General features: G+C 33.0%; 1 protein-coding gene across 2 annotated transcripts in view; it reads right to left on the bottom strand.

The window, feature by feature from the left end:
- The window catches only part of EMB2458 (FtsH extracellular protease family), a 310677-nt gene that overhangs the window by 11926 nt on the left and 274052 nt on the right, over nucleotides 1-24699 (bottom strand). For both annotated transcript variants that reach the window (XM_089831678.1, XM_089831679.1), the window contains exon 18: nucleotides 17208-17288. In XM_089831678.1, the coding sequence (XP_089687804.1) occupies nucleotides 17208-17288 (81 nt within the window). The remainder of the gene's footprint in view (nucleotides 1-17207; nucleotides 17289-24699) is intronic.

Below are 24699 nucleotides of genomic sequence, written 5' to 3'. Positions count from 1 at the left end.
AAAAGCTTCTAACTGAAATTGATGACATGGCATCATTATTATGTTGGCAGCTGTTGGCTTTTTTATTCATGTCGACAGTTCTCTTTATTGATAAGTAGGAGATAATTTCCACAAGTCAAATTGTGATATTGCTATCAGGATTTAACTATGTAGTTTTTGAGTCAAACTCATTGACCCATATTTCATGAAATTGATTCAACACAAATCCATCTCTCATGAGAACAAATGGAACACTTAGCACTCATTGGATCTAGGTGATGCTCATAGAGGTGAAGCACCGGGACTTCTCGAGAGGTCACCTATCCTAGTACCACTCCAGCCTAAGTGCGCTCCACTATGAAGTTTCCTTCTTGGTTAAACCCACTCTACTTACAACCCCATTTGCAAAACCTTCACCAAGTGTTGTGCCTTATGAACCATTTATTAGAAAGCTTCTTAAGCTCATCAATCGATAAGTAGGAGATAATTTCCACAGCAAATCAAATTGTGATATTGCTATCAAGATTTAACTGTGTAGTTTTTGAGTCAAACTTGTTGACCCATATTTCATGAGTAGTGATTCAACACGAATCCATCTCTCATGAGAATAAATGGAACACTTCGTACTAATTGGATGTTAGAATTTAACTAATAATAAACCTAACTATATTATATTCTACTCTCTATCTTAACCCTAACCTTAAAGACGTCTCCATATCAGGATAGATAGCCCGCTTGAGGACCCTTAGGTCCCCGATTACTTTTCTATCTTCTTTGAAGTGCTCCCTTTAAGGTTTTTCGTAGAAGAAGCATTCTCTATCCAGGACCCTTGTCACATATGCATATGTTAGCATCTACAAAATATTTTAGACTTAGTCATATTAAGATCACTCTCTTCCTAATGGATCTCTCTTGATCTTAAGCTATTAAAATCACTCTCTTCCCAAAAGAATTCTCTTGATCTTAACAACTAATCATTTTTCCTAGTACATCATATTTATACATATACCTTAAACATAAATAATGGTTATTCACCAAATAAACATTCATGCCTTCCTTAATAAAACATACATGCTTTAAATGTAATATCCTCTCCTAAATAATTTATTCACAAAAAAACATTCATACCTTCCTTAGTAATTGATAGACATTTGTGCCTCAAATGTACTCGAACTTCTTTGGTTGGTGGGGACAGAGTCTTTTATAACTTTGATAATCCAATTGGCTTCTATCCTTGGGCCATGATTCATTAAATACAATCAAAGAGTGTTCCTTCCTGATAGTCTTATCCCACTTGTCGTTAGCATTGAATAATAATGGGTCAAGGTGCTAATGTGTCATCATGTTTGTAAATATCAACATGGAAAGTGTCTTGCCGAGATGGCAGTTATTGATTGGTATTGTAGTGCGGGGTTGAATCAATGCCTTTGATAACCATTAACTGAAGATCCTTTCTTTATAGGTGTTTTTATCTTCTTTTTTAATCTACTCTTTGGTCCACGCATGCCCATTCTCCTTTCAACCCGATGATAAACTATGTTACCATTCGTACTGCTGATTGGAGAAGTTCCTTCGTTGCTACACTTTGTATATTGTTTTTGCCCTATACTATTATTCTTTTCCTGCTATGAGATCTTATGTGATTGGCTCTTCTTATTCCCTTATGCTAAAAAAACACACGTGATAACACCCACGATGGGTCTTGTCTGATGTGTCGTCCATGTCACATTATTGATATATTTCCCCACACAGGCCACTCTATAAATGATTGGATATTAATTTGTATGACGTAGATAAGGAGTTTGACCAATGGCAAGTGCCTCCTATAAACACGTATATCAAATTTAATATATATATGATTCAGATTTATTGCATTCCATAATATGGGTTGATCCCTTCATATGTTTGTTTATTTCTTATTCCCTCATTCCAAAGCGATGTATATATATGGTCTTCTTATTGAAAGAGTCATGTCTTTTGATATGTCACCCGCATGAAACATAGCGGTGTTTGCCTTAATTTATTTGTTTTAGCTATTAGTTTATTTAGTTAATTGTTTAGGGATAATTATTAAATAGTTAGTCAACCTTCTCTAAACAATCATATGAATGAATGAGTAATTTTATATCAAAGATCAATACAATATATGTTAATAATATAGTTAATTAATTATGTTTATTTACATATTTATTATTATTTTTAATTATTTAATATTTTGTATTTTCAATTCTATTTAACTTAATATTAAACTTTATAATAAAGGAGGGATATTTCATCATTTGGCTACAAGTCATCCCGAGAAAGGTTCTAGACAGAAATTTAAGATATTCAATAAGAAAGCTTACTATGTTAATGAAGATGTTAGTATTTTGGACGACGAGGAAAAAAACAAAAGATTCTTTGTTCAATGTTGAAGAAGAAAATCAGAAATTGGTATATCTAGCATTTGCCCAAAAGTTGATGATAATGTTGAGACTGTTTTGTATGTTAGAATCTATTGTCCCATGTCGGAACTAGGGACTATAACTACTCATTGAAATGATTTAATACAGTTATAATGGAGTTTGTGTGATCTTATCTTGCTACTTCTTATGCAGTTGGAAAGAATGATTTGGCACTGGCTAAATAGTCGAAAAAATGCACCAGCTAATAGCCACTGCTATTAACTCCGTTAATAATATTTCCAATAAAATGTACTTTGCATATCTGATAGTGTCCATCTCCCAACGCGTAGGCGGACAGTCGGACAGTCTTGACAATAATTTTTATGAGTAAAGATGGTTAATAAAAAGAAAATTAATTGAAAATGAATTTATTTAATTTTATAAAAATCTAATGCCCTTTCCTAAAAGTTAAAATAGTAAATATTTATTAGAAATATATTTATATGTTGGGAAAACTTTGTTATTATTTTTATTTTCAAATGTAAAATAATTTATAGTTAAATTTATAAATATAATATTAGTGTTTGAATTTTGAATTAAAAATTAGATATTTATTTATTTTTCAAAATATTTATTATAAATTAATTTAAAATAAAATTTATGATTTCAATAGTAAAAGGAAAAGAATTTATTGATTTGAATAGTATACATAAAAAATTATTAAAGTCATTTATAAATATAAATAATATAATTTATCTATATTATTTCATTAAATTTCTAATTTCTAATTATATTTAAGTATTATTATTTCTTTCCTTATAATTTAAAAAACAAATAAAAAAATTTTCATTTAAAATACTAATATTTGTTAAATAACTTTGATAAACATAAAAATCTTTATAAATATAGACTTTAGTGAAGTCATTTATCAACATAGAATTTGAATATCATAACTTTTTGTGATATTGACTTTATGAAATTCCTAATTAATGATTATCATTTAATTATTTTTCACTTTATAATTATTAAAATTTTATAATAAATTTTCATTTAAAAATTAATATTCTATAGACAATTTTAATAAAGATAAAAATCTTTATAAACATAGAATTCAACAAGTGCTATGTAGTAGCTTAGTACTTGTCTATAGTTTAAAATTATTAACTAATTATATTTATTTTAAGTTTAAAATATATTAATATTGTAATTATGATTTATTCATTAATGGTTATTCATCTCGATAGAAGGGGTTGAGCATCTAAAATGAGGAATTAAAAAATGCTTCCATCACTCATTCTTGAATACATTTTATATGATATAAGTATATATAAGAAAATAATAATATATATTTTTATATTAATAGTGTGGAGGAGTTGTATATTAAAGGTTTGATGAACATTAAATATAAGTGAACTTTTTATTTGTGCTATTTTTATAAGACTTTTAAGGGTGAATGACAAAAATTCTAATTATAGAGTGTAAATATTATTGTTCTTTGGTCAAAATATCATAAAGTTGTCTATTTACATTAATTGATATATATTTATTTAAATTGTATTTAAAATCATATTAATATTTTTTGAATAGTAAAAGAAATTTCACTTGTATGTCTAAAGAGTAAAACTATTTTTTATAAACAGTATACCTTATCATAAACTAGTGAATAACCATTATTTTTGATATATAAATTTGTGTATAAGACCCAAAGTTCTATGGTCAATAAGATAGATTAAAATTAGATTTATGAATTTATAAATTAAAAATATGCATTATACTATATAAAATAGTGATTATATGACAAATTTTAAAAATAACCAATTAATAAATAATTATGTATATATTTTTTTTTAATTTATTAATTTTACATTGATAAGAAATTAATAAAATTTACATATAATTTTAATTTTTAAAAACTTAAATCAACAATAGCAAAAGAAATACACTTAAAATAATATTACAAATAGTATTCAAATAATATATATTTTTTATTTAAACTATAATTTATAATAGATGTTGGAAAACAAAAAAAATTATTTTTTACAAATTTAATCAACAAATTAATTAAATTCCTATTTATTATATTTGAAAATTTAAGTTTTATTTGTTATACGAAGATATTAATTTAATAAATTTAACAAGTTCAAAATTTAAAATAACAATAAAAATCTAAAATTTATATTTTATTTTATGTAAATGTATTTCTAACAACTATTTATTAATTTTATAGTGATCTTGTTTTTATTATTTTTAATTAAAAAAGCATATTAATTTTCCATAAACTAAATGAATGAATCTAAGTACAAATAAAAATAGCTACCTCGTGTATTAATCTCTCTTCCAACTACCTCGTGTAGCTGTTATTCTTTGTAAACTTGCTTTGTTTCAATAAAAGGAGGGAAAAAAAAAACTAAAATTAAAAAAAAAAAAAAAAAAAATTTTAAAAAAATAAAAATAAAAATAAAAAATAAATAAAACTAATACACCCCAAAAGAAATAAGTCCGACCCCTTTGTATGATTGTCAAGATTGTCCACCTGTGCATTGGGAGATGGAAATTGTCAGACATGCAAAGTACGTTTTATTGGAAAAATAATTAACGGAGTTAATGGCAATGGCTATTGTAGACACCTAAATACGATTACATCAATAGATAGTCATATTTAGTCTTCTCCTAGGACATTATTGATTAAATATTTGCTATTTAATTAATTAATCGTCATCCCTTAGTTAATTAATTAATTAAATTAACTATAGTCCAATTGATAAAATCAAATGATCACCTAAAATCAATTTATCAATTAAATCCCTATTCCTCTATTAAATTGAATAAATCCTCAAATCTATTCAATTTAATCCCATACCCCCATTTTATTAAATAAATCATTTAATAAAATATCTAAAATCCTAAAAGCCTTCCTAAATCCTATCCTAACCCCTAATCCAACCCATTCACCCATACTAACCTCACTTACCCCCTTACCCCCCTTCTAAGCTAATTTTAATCCCCCTCCTAAACATGTCCACAACTTTAAGCAAGGGTTAAGACTTGCTAACCCTAGCCAAAGTCAACAAACTCAATTACAACTCTCACATCCTCAAAATATCTCTTCCACCTCCCTTGATGACTCTTACATCCTCTTACAAGTGTCACCTCCCTTTTGATGCTAAACAAGCACAATCCATGTGCTTCCTTTTCAGTGCATCTTGACCCTCCCTCACCATCTTATCATCCTTGCATCTTGACCATCCATCTCTCTACCTCTTGGCCTATAAATGGAACCCTCTCTCTTCATAAAATCATCCACTTTTCATGCAATGTTATAATGCTATTTTGAGAGCTTGACAACTACCAAAATACCATCATAATGTTGAAATCTCTCCATACCTCCATTGCTTGAAACCCTCATCCATACATTCATTTGGTGAAACCCCCCATCCTTTGGAAGCTTGAGCACAACATGAGCATACATCCCCTCCTATCAGGGACAAATCCACTTCATCAAAGGGTTATGTCATAAGGAGCTTACCATTCTTGGTTTGTTTCCTTTCTTGGTGATAACCTTCGTCCTATCATAAGTGTTTACCATTTTTAGTATTGAGAATGCTTTTAATAAATTAGTTTTTAATTTGCACTACTAAATTAGGTGATATAGCTATTAGCTGATGCATTTTTTCAGCTATTTAACCAGTGCCGAATGATTTCATTCTTCTAAATAATAGACGATCTAAGGTTTCTTTTTCCTTGATACTTTACTATGTTATTATTTAACAATAATTCTTACCCACAATTAATATTATAATGAGTTGCATCTTGTTTCAATTCTCTCAAAAGTTTCTTTTGTCTATATATATACTCCAACTACTATAATATCTCTATCCTCGTCTTTGATCTTCATCCCCATATATATCCATATGTGCTTCAGCGCTTGAATAGATAATATATCTAATCTTATTTTTGTGACTCAACTCTCTCTCTATATCTACATATCTATATTTCAGCCATTGAGCAGATATAAGAGGTACTCCAGGATTTCCAAACCAAAACATTGTATCCCTTATCAATTTACCCATGTAAATTAGAGTAGTATGGTCATATTAGCTTGAGCATGTTCCAGATTTAACTCCTTTATCAGATCGCATGCCCCAGGTATTATAACAATTCTTTATTTGAATGGGCAATATTAATAGCTGATTGGAATTCTTCTACCCATACGCTGAAATCCTCAATTGCAAATTACCTCTCCCTAATTCGTTGATGCCTTCTTCTCATCAACTATGTTCATTGGTTTCTTTATGATCATTGACAGTTGCACAACTTCTTCTTGTTAATATTACCTTGGTTAGAAGACTAGTATTTCCCATGCTACCATTGAATTAGGACATCATCAATCTCTTGGTATCTTCATCGTCCTTAGCATGTCTTGTATGTTCGTTGTCTATGCTTCCTACCCTATTTCTTCTTGCATGGCTTGTCTTGTATTACTTTGCATTGGATAATATATATCATGTTTTATACACTGCCTACATCTTCCGCTTTGTATAGCTTATTGATAGAATATTAATTTTGTGTCTACTCTATCCATTTTAATCCTCCTAACAGTGACTTCTTCCCAAACTATTGGTGGTTATATTAAAGTATCTTCTCTCCTTCTTGATTGCTAGACCATAACCTTTCATGATTCCTTCTTGTCATGGATCAGACTGAGAATGTTAATTTGTTTTTCTTTCTTGCTGAGTGGGATATCTACCCTCCTTTTTCTCCCTTTTGATGCCTATTTAGTGATTCTCTGCTGTTCATCCAATTGTTGATTCAAGCAAATGATGATTTGTCTTCTCTGCTGTTCATCCAATTGTTGATTCAAGCAAATGATGATTTGTCTTCCATTGTTGATACCTTCTCTTCTTTTTACTTGCCTTCCATATATGTGTTCCTGCTCTACTCACTATGCCTATTAACTAGCTTGTGGGAAGTAGTTGGGACTATTTCTTCTTGGTCACGACTTCAATTTTGTTATTTTAATTAATTAATAATACAAAATTATTTATTTGTTTATGTTAAATTATAATAAATATTATTTTATAATTATTTTAGTATTTAGGTTATATGATTAAAATAAAAATATTATATTATATTTAATAAAAAATTGTATTATTATAAATTTCTATTACTCTGTTCATGTGATATTATATTATAGTGATTAGAACAATTAACAGTAACAATATATACTGGTAGGGATTATACACATTCCATAGTTTCCAAGCGTATTATATTCAATTATTCTCATTATTATTTCTAATATTATTAATTTATCATTTTAATATCATTCATTTATTCTAATATTATATTCATCTATTACTAAGAATATTCTTTTATTATTATATTTTAGACAATTGTATATTACAATGTATTATTATATATTATTTGATCAATGTAATTATTCATTTTATTTGTTATTTTATTATTTACTCTTATATTTTTATTTTTATTATCATTAAATCCCACTATAGAAAGGGGACATTACATAGAAGGAGCAATAATGGATGTTGATTGATAGTTGATGTTCTTATCATATAGCTGGTGATAAAAGTACATTTGTTACACTTGACAGCTATGATGGGTGCTCTTGTTAGATTTGGTGCTGATAACCTATATTGTCGATAGAGGTTCAGTTACTTTTGACGAGAAAAGCATAACACTAACAATGTTTATTATGTGAAGGGCTTGTCACAATCTTTTAAGTGTTGGAAAGATGTGTGACAATGGCTATGATGTTGCATTCAAGAATGAAGGATATGAGATTCAAAAGGGATATGGACTTGTAATTGCAGTTGGCAAAAGGGCAGGAAGGAATATGTACCAACTTGAAGGAGCTATAGAAGGATGCTTACCATCTCAAATTAATGATCGTTGTCTTTGGCATTGGAGGATGTGTCAAATCAATTTTCACAATTTGGTAAGAATAAGTTTATCATGTGTAGTAAGAGACTTACCTAGATTATGCAGACCTAAAGGATTTCAAAAAGGAAAGCAGTGAAGAGAATACTTAATGCCAAAAGATTATTCATCTACCTACTTGCTAGATCTTGTGCACATCAACATATATGGTCCTTGTGATAATGCTATCAAGATTCAACTGTGTAGGTTTTTAAATCAAACTCATTGACTCAAAAAACTACACAATTGAATCTTGATAGCAATATCACAATTTCACTTGCTATGGAAAGTATCTCCTACTTGTCACTATATGATCCTACAAGAACATGGAGCTTACAAGGTATTTGTTGATGATTATTCTAGATCTTGGGTTGCATTTCTAAGAGCAAAATCAGAAGCATTTCAGAAGATCAAGATTTTTAAGAAAGAGATGAGAATGAATGTGGTAGAAAGATAGAGATCTTGAGATCTAATAAAGGAGGAGAATTTATTTCTAATGAGTTTGACAATTTCTATGAGAAACATGGTATTAATAGAATTTCCATTACACGATAGAAGAATGGTGTACTCAAAAGGATGAATCGGACAATTTAGGAAGCAACAAGGATTATGAGGAAAAAAGAAAGTTTATTTGAGTTAAGTTGTACGTATACACTTAATAGAGTTTTGTACTTGATGAAGTATGCCAAGATATCATATGAGCTATGAGATGTAAGAGGACCTATAGAGTAATATTTCAAGATTTCTGGAAGCAGATGCTAAATTTTGAGAGGTGCAAATCCTGGTAAATTCAACAACATAGTTGATGAAGGTATATCTTTGGGGTAATCTATAAAGAGAAAAGTGTACCAATGTTACAACAACAAACTAAAAGATTGTCGGAAGTGTGACTATGAAGGTTGATAAAAAATTTCATAAGACTCTTGAATAAAAACACATTAAATATGAATCTAATACAGAAGACAAATGAAAAGAAGAGGAAGACACAAGGCAGGTTCTGACATCTACAACTAAGACACCAAGGTATGTATAGAAAAATCATTTTGAGAATCAAATTATCAGTGATAAACTAAGTCACAAGGATCGAGTTCGAGTTTGAATTCAGCAACTTAAAATTCTTCTGAAGTTCAACAAGGGTAGAAATAAACAAAAATCAGCATTAAATTCAATTTAGATAATTTTAAGTTTTAAATTATGAGTAACATATCTATAGAAATAGAAACATAATTTAACATTTATAAAAAATAAATCACTTAATTTCTAAAAACATACAAATTATAAATACTATTGTAAAATCATTTCAAATTTAAATGTAAATAAAATAAATTTAAAAATTATTCATAAATTTGTAAGTTAAAAATCTATTAAAAATATCAAAATTTGGTAATTTAATACTACATATCAAAATATTTTATTTTCAATATCAAATATTTATATTGAAAAGAAATAAAATACAACAGAAATTGTGACAAAAAATTAAAGGAAAAAACTATAAACTAAATAGAATTCGCTAAAACATGGGATGAAGCAGTGGTCTATTTGCAATAGCACATTTCTCTAATGCAAGTTGACTACATTTGGTGGTGAATTTACAATGACTCCACATTCTAGAAGACGCAATGAACATGAAAGAAATGAAAACTCAACTACAACAAAATTTTGCCCCATCTGTTAGTTGTCATGGATGAACAAACTCTTTTTTCAGCCTTGTATATAATTGCAAAATCGTGCTTTGTTATCAAGACGCTAAATGGAAATGCTTTTGAAAATTTCTGAAATACCCTATCAATTTTGCCCTTTGGAGTAGAGCAACAAAAGAGCATGTTTTGTTGTGCTTACTTTCAAAAATGAGCGTAAATCTATAGAATAAGCATGTAATGATCAAAATTGGGTTAGAGCAATTAGGAAAGAGCTTGATCAGATTGAAAAGAATCAGACTTGGGAACTTTGCCTAGATCAACTGATAAGAATGTGATTGGTAGAACGTGGGTCTACCAAAACAAGTTGGATGAAAATGCGAAAGTAACAAGGAACAAGGAAGGTTAGAAAGCAAGGGTTACACTCAAATTGAAGGTATTTATTTTGACGAGACCTATGTTGCCGTTCCCTAGATGGAGGCAATTTAGATATTTTTAGCTTTTGTAGCATATGAAGATTGGAAAGTTTATCAGATTGATGTTAAGTAAGCATTCCTGAATGGAGAACCGAAGGGATAAGTTTCCAATGAACAACTGGGAGACTTTAGATCAAAAGGGAATCTATATGCAACGTGCAGATTGAAGAAAGCATTGTATGGATTGAAGTGGGCACCAAGAGCCTAATATGGGTGATTGGACAAGTATATAATTAAACAAGGATTCTAGAAATGTTCTATAGATGGTAACTTGTACTGCAAGACTTATTTAAATCAAATTTTGATCGTTCTCGTTTATGTCGATGAAATTATTTTTGGAGGAAAAGATAACTTGAGCAAGAGATTTACAGAGGAGATGCAAAAAAAAGTTTGAGATGTCCATGATTTGCAAATAATTTGCAGCATCCTCATGTTGTAGTAAGCTATTATCGACAAAACAAACATTGAAGGATATTGCTTTAAGTTTTGATGATCCAATTTCACTTATGTGTGATAATATCATTGCTATAAATATTTCAAAGAATCTAGTGCAACATTCCAAACAAAGCATATCCATCAGATATTGTTTCTTGAGAGTAAGTGTTGGACAAGGAAGTGAAGCTTGAGTGTGTGCCTAGAAATTACAAAACCTTTGTGTAAGAATGCTTATGAGTATCTTAGGGAGAAGTTGGATGTTCTGCCCCTTCCTAGTATCCAATAAATGCACTAGTGTGTGCATTAGTCGAGTGAATTGCATGCTTGTTCTTTTCCAGATCAATGCTTGGCAACTTTCTCTCTAACGAAGCAGGTGGATAAGGGTACTTTAGGCCCTTTGTCATTGTTGTCAAAGGGAGAAAAGAATAGAGGAACAAAGAACATAAGAACAAACAACTTTGATAACGATATCTTTTAATTGTGAGCAGTTTTCTTTGTTATTGATCAATGATGCCATCAAAGGCAAAAAGGGGGAGATTTTTAGAATATGAAGTCAATGCTATTCTTATTGTTGTCATTGATGTCAACATACCTGATGCATAGTTGTGGTTCATTTATGATTTGGTTGTTTTGTTGTATTGGTTAATGTGTGTACCGATATCCTTGGTGAATTGGTATAAGTGTTTACTGAAGGATGTGCTTTGAATGTTTTTCCTGATGCATGTCGGTGATGGTTTCTTCTCATGTGTAACATATAGTGGAACATTTGTATGGGTTCCATCCCATTTGGAGTGTGCTCATTGTGGTTTAGTCCCAACAATTACCTGTGTAATGTGTTGACCATATCCGTTGGTGGCATCAATCTTGAAAATTGTAATGTCCCCATTTTTGGCAAGTCTCTGTGTTTGATTGAATCAGTTCATCATAGCGACCCTCCTGAGTTGCCAAGGTGATTTGAGGTCTCAGTGGTGGATTTACTGTTTTTAGTATTTGGGCAGTTGCCACATTTGGCAGTGCAGATGGTGGTGATGGCAGTCGGTAATCACCTGCAGCAGATGGGGCTATTTATTGTGTGAGCTCATATTTTTTAATTATTATAATGACACTTTATTATTATTAAATGTTATAAAGTGATGTTGTGTTGGAGAAGCTTTGTAAGTGAAGTTACATTTCAAAACAAAAGGCCATTTGGAGATTATAAATATGAGCTCATTGTGAAAGAAAAAGCATCTGTATATCCGATTGGTTATTTGTTTTGTTATCTTTGTGACATTTTCTGAGGTTGTTTTCTGTGTCCTTGCTGATGTATTAAGATTTGAAGCTGAGAGGTATTTTGAATCACTGCTGAGGTATAGTGATTTCAATTTATATTTGCCGAGTCTCCTGTACTATGGTTATCTGTGGCTGGGAGATGTTGTTTGGGGTTTAGGTTGCATTACCATTTGCAAATAGAAGCGGCTGGCCTGCGTATGTGTGCATTGTTGTAAATGCCTTTCATTACTGTACCCGCTGTTGCTTGAAAGACAAATTGTGGAATTGTTGTTATTGATTCTGGGCACCTAAGTTTATGATTGGTAGGAATTTTGTCTGAGGCTGCGATTTACTGGTATTGGCAGCACTTGGTGTTTGGAAGGAAACATCTGCACATTAGTGTTGATCACTTGCATTCTGGACACCCACCTGACTGTGGCATTGGAGATTACTTGCTACTAGATGCTGCAGAATTGTTATTTGGCATTTATAATCATTTCTATTGGCATCTTAATTATCTACTGTAGGTGCCAATACACCCGTGTCCAAGTTAATAAGTCTGCAAGTTAAACTGGAAGGCCTGTGTTCACTCATACATAGGCTGCGGTTGCAAAAGAGGACCAGCAATTGCATTGTAGAAGGCCTGCATACATTCCCAGGGCCTATGCTTCAATTCCATAGCCCTGCAGCATTCCAATCTGAACCTGTGGGACATTTCTGGGAGCCTGAGTTGCATATATTGAGGCCTGCATTCAGTTTATAAGCCCTGTGATTAGCTGCTGGGGGCTTTGGTTTCAATACCAAGGCCAGCGGGTGAGTTACTTGGAGGAGAAGAATTCATTTACAGTATACAATCTGTCCAGGCATGCTGTCAGTTGTGTTGCTAGATATTAATTGTTGATTTGAAGATTATTCTGTTAGAATAAATGGTTCTATATAGTGTAACAGCTGAATACCATTTGCAAGTTTTCCTATTAGGGGTTGGCACTGTTTAGAACTGCAATTATAAAACATTTGTAATAAATTCCTCAGGGATTATGCGTGTTCAGAATCATTTCTTGAAATTAGATTCAATTTGGCCATATTCATTCACAACATTACCTTGTCCATTAATTATTTTGGTTTGGTAATTATAATTGAGGAAATTATATCTGAAGATTATTTCAGGGATATTAGTATTGCATACCACATGTTTGATGAATGTCAATCTATTGAATTGAGAAAGAAAATATATGTTTTTCAAGCTATAACCGTGGAGGGTTATTACAGAGATGGGGTCGTGTGTTGTGGTGCATGAGGTGTGTTCTATCGAGTGGGATGGTCCACATTACATCCCTTACCAATGCAGGAATGCTTTGGTGTGACTTATTTCAAATTGGTTTAGGCCAACTAGGTTGTTGGCATCAAGCACCTTGAGAAGAGTGATAATCACAATTATTTTTGTGTTGCTTGTATGCCAGTTTATGTGAATCCAACAAGGACGATTTTGTATGTTTGATGTTCATGCAAGCCAAGGCAACTGGTATTTCCTATTCAGAAGAATTCATGGTTTTCTGTATATCTTATTATTAACTACTTATGTTAATTTTCTGCTAAATTTACTTTTATTTCCTACTGTCAATCTATAGGTGCTCAAGGGTTGCCACTCCTTGACACAAAAGTACTTTGTTATTATGATATTATCCTAAAGATGCAGGCATCACATGATTATCCATAACATTTAGTGTGTTATTTTGAAAAACATATTAAGGAAATCAGCTGCATGTTGTTTGAGAAAATCTGAACAGGTTGCATTAACTTATTGCCAAAGATTGAAATTTCAAAATCACATTAAGGCAAAAAGATATCCCAAGATTTTCCAACTCAAGAAAAGGCAACATCCAATCAATACGAGATTTTTCAAAATTGAGAGTTATGCAAGAGGTGTAACCACTAGTGTCTTGCATCTCTTTTCGCTTTCGCTGCATTTACTCTTATATATCTTCACAACCAACAAAAGCAATTTCAGATGCATTTTTCCATATAAGTGGAAAAAGAAATTTGGTTTGAAAAGATATTATGAGTATCAAAAATGAAAACTAGAAGCAATGAGACATCTTATGTCCTTACTATTATGTCCTTACTAGTTAATGGTTATTTGTTTGTAATCTATTGTAAATATTAGAATGTTTCTAATATTAGTTAGGTGTAGTTATCTGTTAGTTTTCTTTAGCTTTCTTTTAGCTAGAATAGAATATTTCTATTATTTACGATCATTTCCTAAGAAAACATCGCTTTATTCTTTTGTATATATTGACCTTTACTGTTAATAATCAACAAGTATTTTACAAATTACTTTGTAATATGGTATCATAGCCACTTTTAAATTTTTTTTCAAAAATCATTATTTTTTTCTTAAATTATTAGACCCTATTCTCAAAATTATTTATTTAAAATATTTGCTTTGAACTAGGGTTTGTTTGAGAATATTGACCATCAATATTCATGTTTTTGTGGCCGTTTTTGAAAAATGAGACATTTTTGTGCACATTTTCGTCCATTTTTTCTGCACATCTAGGGTTGAGATTGACGTCAAGGGTTTCTTAAAACCCTTAGTAACAGATTTGCGCCAAGAGACTGTTTTTGCTGCAAATTCGCCAATGATATCAAGCTTTTTTCAGCCAAGGACTTTTCTGTTCAAAACCCAAATTTTTGGGCCTGAATTTTTATTTCAGACTACAAATCCTTGATGGATTTTTCAATAGCTCAACTGGGTTGTCTGATTTTTTTGGGTGCCTCAATTTTTGTGCCTATGGATCCAGAAACCAATAACATATTCTTTTTGGGTTTTTGAGCTCTCTCTTGGGTCTCACCTTTCAAATTTTTTGGGCTTTCCTTTTTTTTGCCTCGAAGAACATGCATTCACAAATTTCCCCGCTTTTTCATTGAAAAATTTGCTATGGTATCATTGACTAATATTCTGCTTGAGAGCAATTCCAAATTCAATGGTCGGAATTATCGCACTTGCAAGCAACGGATAATAGCAATTTTTGAATATTGGAATATTGATCAGATTGTTCTAGGTGTTACACAACATTCGACTACCTTTGGTGTTGATCAAGATACATGGGATTTAAATAATCGGGAAGCGGTGATGCTTCTCAAATTATCTATAACTGATGATCAGCTCTCTCAGATTCCATTCAGCAAGACAATTGTCGAGATATGGGCACATCTCAAAAATCTTTAATAGACTTCTAACAAAAGAACAACTTTCTTCTTGAAGAACACTTTGTTTTCTATTATCATGGATTAATGAATATTGCTCCAAGTTCACTTGAATAGGATTTAGGAAATCCGTGATCAATTGCTTGCCATTGGTCGCAAAATGGAGGAAAAGGACAGTGTGGTTATCACTCTCCAGAGTTTACCGAAGTCCTACGAACATTTTATCGAGACTCTCAACATCATGTCTTTTGGTGCTGATCTGAAGTTCATGGATCTCTGCACAATTCTGCTTCAACAAGATCGGTGGAAACAACAGTTCGGTAGCAATTCCGGCTCTACCTCCACAAGAGAGCAAGCCTTTGCCACTAAATCCTTTCAGAAGGATAAAGGCAAGTCTCAATAGTCTTCTCAACAAAAGTCCTCTGCTCCAGCTTCAAAAGGTTCCCAAAAGAAGAACATTCAATGCAACTACTGCCACAAGTTTGGTCACATGAAAGTTGAATGTCGGAAACACTTAGTTGCCCAATCTAAGCAATTAGGCTCATAGCCCAAAGCAAACATTGCAAAGCACACTGAGCAAACAAAATCTTCCTTTTATGCCTTCATGGCTAAAAGACCTGCAGATCATGTAAAGTCGTCTGCCTTGTACATTGATTCAGATGCCTCTCGTCATTTCACCCACCACAGAGATAAGTTCACTGGCTACCAACTTTATTCAGATTCTGTTACTTTTGGTGGCAGAGAAGATTATACCATTGCTGGCAAAGGCAACATTCAAATTCAATCTGCTAGGGGAAATCTCATTTTCCTTGATGTGTACTACGCTCCAGGGATGGAACTAAATCTACTCTCAGTCAGTCAGTTGTTGTGACACTCTCCATAGTTGGATGTCACCTTTAGTTGACATCAGTGTACCATCATCGATAGGGCGACTCACTCTATTGTTGCAGTGAGTCTTGAGGATCATGGTGTTTTTTGACTTACTAATTTTGGTGACTCTTGGGACTTAGCTATGGCTGCTCAAAGGTTTTCTGTTAGCAAAAAATTCAGTTTTCCATGAACGGACCAAGCATGTGGATGTTCACTATCACTGCATACGACAACTGGTTGAAGACGGAACAATAGACTTGCAATATTCATACCACAAATCAGACTGCAGACATTCTCACCAAGCCTCTTGGTCCTGATAAGTTTGTCAAATTCAGAGGACAACTTGGTGTTGTGGATAGATTAACCATTCAAGGAGGGTATTATGATAATCCAAAACCATGACTCTTTGAAAAGTTTGCATTTCCTCTAAATGATTCCTTTTTCATTGGGGACATTAGGTTTTCTAAATAAGGTTGTTCAAAGAGCCCAACAAATGCAATATACAAAAAGCTTCAAAATTCTCACTGGAAACAAAATTGGAAACCAAAGTATTCATTTCCATGAGTTCCATCTCCTCGAAAATTCTCTTCACCTTTTAGGGGTACACTTGTCACATGGTTTTTCAAATTCTTTTGGAAGCCATTTCATCTTCTAATTTTCAACTTTTCAGTTATTGCTGAATATATCTATATAGGAATTTTTCCTGAAACACAAAAATAAGAGCATCTCAACTTCACAACAGTCCTCAAAGATTGCTACCTTGTTGGAAATTATTCACTTGCAATACGACTTCTCTTTACATAACAGTATGATTGTTGCTTGTTGGGTTTATTTGCTTTTCTTCGGTTTTTTGCTTTTTAAGACACCAAGGTTTTGTAAATAGAATACTATATATTGTCAAAGAATATGGATAATCACCAAAACTACTTCTTCAGTAGTTTATTTTATTCAATAAATGATATGGAATACCAAAAAGAAAAAAAAGAAAGAGCATATTCTATTACAAAACAAGATCTAGGAATACAAACACATACCTCATACTTTTGGTAGGTTATAAGTGTAAATGTATCTGGCTCCTGAACTGCTCCATTCTCTTCCATAATTTTTAAAATGCTCTGAAAGAATTACAAATGAAAATTGGCACTAGATATGAGTAATATCAGTACATCTTTCATATGAAAACATTCAAATCCAAGACAAACTTCACAATTGTATTATCTACATTATTTGTACGAGAATAAAAAGACTCATGTATTATATACAAAAGAGATGAATTGGCATACAGATAATAGAATCCACTAGCAATAATAGTTCAGACAAAACAAATCTTGAGAAACAATTACAAACAAGTATGATTAATAGAAATCATGCCCAGTTTTAGAAATATTCATTAATTATCTGCTGAATGGGATAATGAAATTCCAAACAGATGCAAAAAATGAAAGCTCGAAGCATATATTTTGACTTCAAAGATAACTAGGATAATCAAACACTATTTGCATTTTCACATCATTTATCTTCCTTCACCTCCAATCTATTCCCTTGAAAAGTAGAGTACTATAATAGGTCAGCCATGATAGAGAGATATCTACAATTTAATGATCCATCTCTATGCATCAACACTAAGTTCCACCAAAAATCTGATGAGTTAGCATAGATCCATGATGGATAAATCTGGTGTTAACATTTATATCTTGTCTCTCTATATTTTAGTCTCGTGAGCAACTAGAGAGGTCTTTATTGAATCGGAACGCAAGGCATGACTAGAATTGTGTTGAACATAACTCAATAAGGGAGTTATAGAGAATGCATTCTAAAAGGATATGCCTCCTCCATCAGGCTACACTAAGCAATCGACTGTGAATACATCTAGTTGTATTAACCATCCATGTTATATGATGTGGAAGAAGACCCAATGGTGCCCTCAGCGAATGACTTAGTCGATGGTCAGGAGATCATTCATTTAGAGAATGTGGTGATATAGTGGAGAAGAGAGAGACCAGAAGGTGAATCAAGGAATTTTGAAAAGCTGTACATAAAGCACAATTAATGAAGCAAAGCAGAAACAACAGAGTGCCCTCTTCTCTTTCTCCCTTACCCTCTGTCCTTTCAGTTGCCACTTATAGCATTTTTAAAACGTTGAAAAAAACAGTGTGAATATTTAGCTGCACATCAGTCGTTTTAGATGGAATTAAAATGACTCTGTCCAACAAAATTCCAGATGGACCCCATTCATTAACCACTGGTTAAATACAATCCATAAAAAACAAATAACAACTTTAGGAGACCTCCAGCAAGGGCAAAAACGTGGCATAACAGTTTTAAAATAAATAAATAAACCTGTTGGAGTCTCACAAACAGCACAAACCCTAAGCTTCTGGTGGCCATCAATTTTGCATGCATACACAAAACAAAGGGCCCTTTACATTTTTAAATTGCACTACAGTTAAAGAGAAGTCCAAACATGCAGATCATTTCCATTTTGGAATCACTGGATTTTTTAGAGGCCTACAGTCATGGAATTTATGAGGCTCACAATGAGCCCAGTGGTCCAACCTCTTCTGCGGTGCTACCATCATGCTATAAAACATTCCTCTATCCACCATCCATGCCAAAATGCAAGGAGAAATAGTTTCCATGAATGCCAGATAAAAAGAAGACACCTGAACCACTGAACAGTGCACTTATAGGCAAAATGTAGCAGCCTGCTGCACAGCTTCTGTCATGTCCCCCAACCCGACAGTCAATTTGGACAACACTAACCTATTACTAAATCCCGATAAGCTTTAATGGCAACACCAAGGGAGTGTTTTGGTGGTTCCAACTCAACAATTAATGGACACTTTCTCTCCAAGCTGGGCACCATGTCGGACTGAGGTGTGATATGCTCGGGTTGTTAAAGTTGAGTAATGGTGACACGACCGGTCAAGATCAGGTGGACAGCATGCTGAGACATAATGACCAACTTTGCCACCAGGTAGATTCTCTCAAGTGCTCCTATTATTCACTCCATGCATGTCTAGGATTTTGTAATGGTTCTGCGGGAATGGTAATACAAACTTCTTGTGTTGGTTGTGGGTGTCGAAAGCAAGCATCAAAAGAAGTTTCCAAAAAAACAGTTTTCAGAAAACTCATGGCTGGTCGATGTGACTGAGTTGTTCCTATAGACAAAATTCTCTGAGGAGTTGTTTGAAGGCAGCACCATTTGAGAAAAATGAAGAATATAGGATGCAACAATGGACTTGAACGCCTGAGAGGAATTGGTTGCAACAACACAGGATCATCACATACATATTGGCATCGTATTTTGGTCAGTGAACGATTCAAGGGTGCCTGAACGCTTTTCACAGGCAAAACTGTTTCGGTGAACACATTGCTGGAAGGTAAGAAAGAAGAATAGTCTGATTCCTACAGGAGCTAACACTTGATAAGACTCAACAAAGTTAAGGACGTAGCCCCTTCAAATTCTGTTTACTGTGATCATCTGTCAAAGGAGTGCACATGTTCTGAAGAGTGGGCTGGACGATCATCCGTTCACAGTGCTTATTGGATGCCCATTCGGGTTGGTGTGTGAATATTACAGAGGGGTAGCCAAAACTTGCACATGCACCATTCAAGGTAGCAAATTCAATAGGTTGGTAGCAAGCAAGCATTGGGAGAACTACTGGAAATCAGGCAGGGTGCCCAGTTCAAGTCATTCAACTATGAGTACTAAGGGAGGCCATTTTGTAGTATAAATTCGTTGTAACCCACTCAGGGATAACTATCAACTTCCTCCATATCTTCTTATTAAGTTTGTGTAATGTCCCCTTTTGGGGACATAAGGAAATTTAAAGACATATTCATCTAATATTAAAATTGACTATGAGAGCGTGAATTAAAATTATACAAGGTCAATTTAATAATATAAGGTGGGCTAAAGGTGACAAGGAGGGATAAGATGAAGGACAGGAAGGGAGTCAAAGAGTCACACCCTTGAGGATTGGAAGGAGAAAGACTCATTCATTCGGATCATGCTTGGTTTATGATTCAGATTTCAGTTTCTCTCTTGTGAGAGTTATTTGGAAAGCTTCAGCTTTCATCCAGCAGGACCTAAACCCTCGTGCAGGTAGACAATGGACACAAACCCATTGTCCGTGGAAACCTCACATTAGGTGTCTCGCGTGTGCTTACAGGTTCTTTCTTAGTATTCCAATCTGACTGTAACTCTATGTTTAAGATTGGACTTTTGAATGCTGGTTATTGTATTGCTGATGTATAATGCAATAGCATATTTCAAGTATTTTATGAGAATCTATGGTTTTAAATTATTGGTTTATATTGCAACTTCATATGTTTATGTTTTGAATATTATTTTGAGAAAGAAATTGGGCAAATATCTATTGGGGATATTTCAGGGATATTTTATTTGGTCTGATAGGATATTAATTTTCTGGACATCTAGACCTGGGAAGACAAATTTGTGGTTTGTTCAAGATTCGTTGGGAATGGCAGAACTTTCATAGTTTGGCATTTTATTTTGAAGTTAGGGAGAAAATTTTCAAACACTCAATAAAATTTGAAAACTTTATTGGGTAAAAGTAACACTGCAAACCATTGTATTGAAAGAGGAATTTTGATGCTCTCTATTCAGTCTGTGGAGCTTCTCATCTGCCCATTTGAAGGGTTTGTGCATTAGCAAAGAAAATATCAATGGTATGGTGTTCTTGAAAGATGCAGTTGTGAGGAATTAGAGATGCCTATCTGCATTATCACAATTGGAAGCTACAACCAAGAAGATTCGGAAAGTTAACAATATATAACTGGGGAGGGGTTATATTCTTAGCATGCAGGGATAATAGTTCACATTAGAGGTGCCGATACAAATAATCAAGATTATTATTAGGATATATTTCAGGAGAAAATGATTAATGTGATTCCCGATTATTCAAAAGCGTATATTTACTCACCAGTTGCAAATATAATATTTGGCAACAATGATTTATGATATGTATTTGTGAAGAAATATTTGGTGGAGAACATGTATTTAACCAAGAAAATATTTCCCGAACACTCGAAGTTTCGATTACATTTGAGGAAGTAGATTATGGAGGCTACGGTGAATAGTAGTGGCTCAAATTGGAGAGGTGCTATTGTAATGGGAGTGGTCTGAAAGGTATTTATTGTAGTTTTTGTGAATAAGTTTTATCAAGAATAATATTTTTTTGCCATCCCTGTGAATTGCCATAATTCTTAAAACCATCAATAATATACAAGAAGAGATACATTTCGAGTGGAGAAGGATAGATGACTGCTTAACAAAACCATTGTCAAATTGGTCCTTGGTAAAGATGAAAACAATGGTGTTGGTCATGAGTAGTTATGGGTGACGAATTTGAATAACTGAGCTTGTGCAAGAGGAGATTCTAAGAAGTTGGAACTAATGCATGTCTAAATTGTAGATGAGTGATTCTAGAACCAAATAATTATTGGAATTTTTTTGGCTCTTTATCAACAAGATTAAGGAAGCAACAAGGCTAGGAAAGCATTTGTATGAATTGCTAAATTTTGGAGTAACAGTAGCCAAGTTTTGCCGAAGGTATAATAGAGGACAATTTTAGTTGCTAAACACAAATAGAAGGAATACTTGTGGTTACTACAATCAGAGTCACGAGTCGAGAAGTGTACCAGTGCTAACACCAAAGTCGAATAGAGAAACCATTACCATGGGTGTCGTGAAAAAAATACTACCATTCTATTCGTAACAACATCTTGCATTCCATGCGAATTGGGGAACAAACATGAATAGAAAGAAGCGTAACAGCTCTAACAATAAGAATATTTGGAAACTGAATGTTTGGTAACCATTGTTGTATGCAAAAGAAACGTCACTAGAAGAAAACACTTTGTCATTACAAATTTGCAGAAGGCAAACATTTGCTTTGTATATGGGGCATCAGGTTCTCATATTGCAAGAAGCACAAATAATGGGTAAAGATGCGTTAAGGGAATCATTACTTTTACTAGAGTATTAATATTTTGTCGTATTAAACCAAACCCGACTATAGTCTTGGAATAGTCTTGGAATATTCTGGTGGAGGGAGAAAAATAAAATGAAGCACTATGAATATTGTCCTAAGTTGGAACCAACACATTCAAAATTATAAAGTTTGGGTTGAATAACACTCGAAGACATTGTTTCCAGTTGTCATTTCCTTGGTTAAAGAATCCTTTTAATTGGAAAAAGGCAAATATAACACCTACAATTAGCAAATTGCATCGTGTTAATAATTTTTTTGGGGGGGTGGGCGGAGGGGGGGCTCAAACCTTATTAATGGATGATTTTAAATTGCCCGCGATGATTCTGTTATACTCCTGATTGTGAAAACTTGTGATTAGTGGAGTTCTTTCACAATCTAGCCAATTCGTCTTGGACGACATCCTCAGAGTTGTGCACATATTCAAACAATTTATTTGCTATTGAGGAAAGAAATCGCAATAACTCCTGAGTTGATTAGCAACAGTTGGTATTGGTTTAGAAAACCACTGGCCATTGTTGGGGATGAATTTGGGCAAGAGTTATTGAGTACGAAGAAATATATCTAAAGTTGATTCCAGATTGCACCAATCTGATAGTATTCATTCAAATCAATAATCATATCTCTCTGGAAACAACCGAACAATTGTGAGTGCAAGGAGGAACCTTGGAGATGTGCATTTTAGTTAGGATGATTTCCTTTATGAGTATCTTTCAAGCATCACAAAGGACACAAGCAATAATTTGTACAAAGAAATATAGGCAGTAGATCCTTCAAAATCTTCAGCTTCAAGTTGCGTAGTAACGAGGATCATCTCCTATGCCAAATCTCAACTCTTTGAACTTATGATTATCTTTACCAAGAACGGCTAGCAAGCTATTTACGATAGGAGACGATTGGAATATCCAATTATTTTAACTTAGAAACTTTTATTGTAGAACCTATGGTATTTGTTGGTGACTATGACAATCTTTTAGTTCATGGTGTTAATATTTTCTAAATTGTTGCAAAGTAAAGTCAAGATTGTGTCAATAGATAAACATTCACAACTTTAGAGCTAAGGAAAACTGTTTCATTTTCTTCACAGGGAAGGAAATTTTAGAGGCAAACAGGGCAGTACCTTTAGTGATCAATCTCAAAAGTCAGAAATACAAAATATCAGCCTTACATAGCTGCTCCCAACAAATCTTCTCGAAAATGGAGAATATGAAACATAGGGTTTTCTCAAAACACCTTTAATGGCAAACAACTGAGAAACTTGCAGAAAGAAAAATGTTTGGGTCGGTTATACATCATTGGGTTGCAACTAGAACACATGAAATCCTCAAATGACATTCTCTCCAAATTGGAAGAGATAGACACTTTTATGACCAATGCAGAGCAAGCAGATTGTAGACTCTTAAATTGGGCTTTACAACCTTCAATGGTGACCTTGGTCCAATCTAGGTTTATGGAGCATCCAGATAAACAGGTTAACCTTGTGGTTGCTTCTTGTCTCAATGAGATCATGCGAATAACATCTACTACAACAGCCTACAATGATGTGGTGATGAAGAAAGTTTTGCAATTGATAGTGAAGAACTTGAAGGGTTTACAAGTTAAAGGAATTTCTATGAGGTGGGAACAAATTTTCTTGACACTTGAGGAGACTAGTACACTCAATCCTATTTGTGAGAATTGTGATAACGAAGAGGAGGCAAAAGAAATTCAGACCAGCACAAGGAAGAATGTAGATCATGGTTACTTGGAGACCCGTCTCTCCCCTAAAAGACATGTCTTGGAGATGAAGACACATCTCATAGACTTTTCACATCTCCAGAGACCTCAATGAAGTCTCCTAAAGTCTCCTAGTCTCCTAATCCAAAAAGTGAAGTCTCCTGATAAAAAATAAATGTAAAATATATTATTAAATTATTTTAGCCCTCATTTTAATGTTTCTTAATGCAACTATTAAGACTAATGACAATTTAAATGATTTTGAGACCATGATAGCTAAAGACCTTGAGATGGATGATCACAATGGATGATCACAACCTTGTGGAGTAGATGATAGTACCATCAACATACTAGTACTAGATAAATTTTTGGTTGGTTTAGTATACTAAATTTGTTCATTTTTGATTGCATATTGGCAATTTAGCTTCAAACTATACATTTAAAATTTAAAATTTGAAAATGTAATGATAATATTTGTGATTATCAATCTAATATGATGATGATCATATGCACTATTCAGGAAACAAGTATTACCATGAGATACGGTAATGTGATTATGTGAGTTTTGAAATATTTGACTCTATATCAATGTGACATTACTATTATTATTTACTTTAGTCCTTTGGTTTTATAGTATTATTATTTTGTATTTTGTATTAGACTTTTTCAACTATTAAAAAAACATTTGCTGTCTCCAAGTACCCCCCTCCTATTTTTCAAAAATTGTCGTACTGGTACCAGCATGAGTACTAGAGACCTCCAAGTCTCCCCGTCTCCCGGTGACCTTGATGTA

The sequence above is a fragment of the Cupressus sempervirens genome, chromosome 5, assembly GCF_028749045.1.
Source record: "Cupressus sempervirens isolate cs-2001-9-10 chromosome 5, ASM2874904v1, whole genome shotgun sequence".
Lineage (NCBI taxonomy): Eukaryota > Viridiplantae > Streptophyta > Pinopsida > Cupressales > Cupressaceae > Cupressus > Cupressus sempervirens.
Note: the sequence above shows the minus strand (reverse complement) of the source record. Positions and strands in the feature narration are given on the sequence as shown.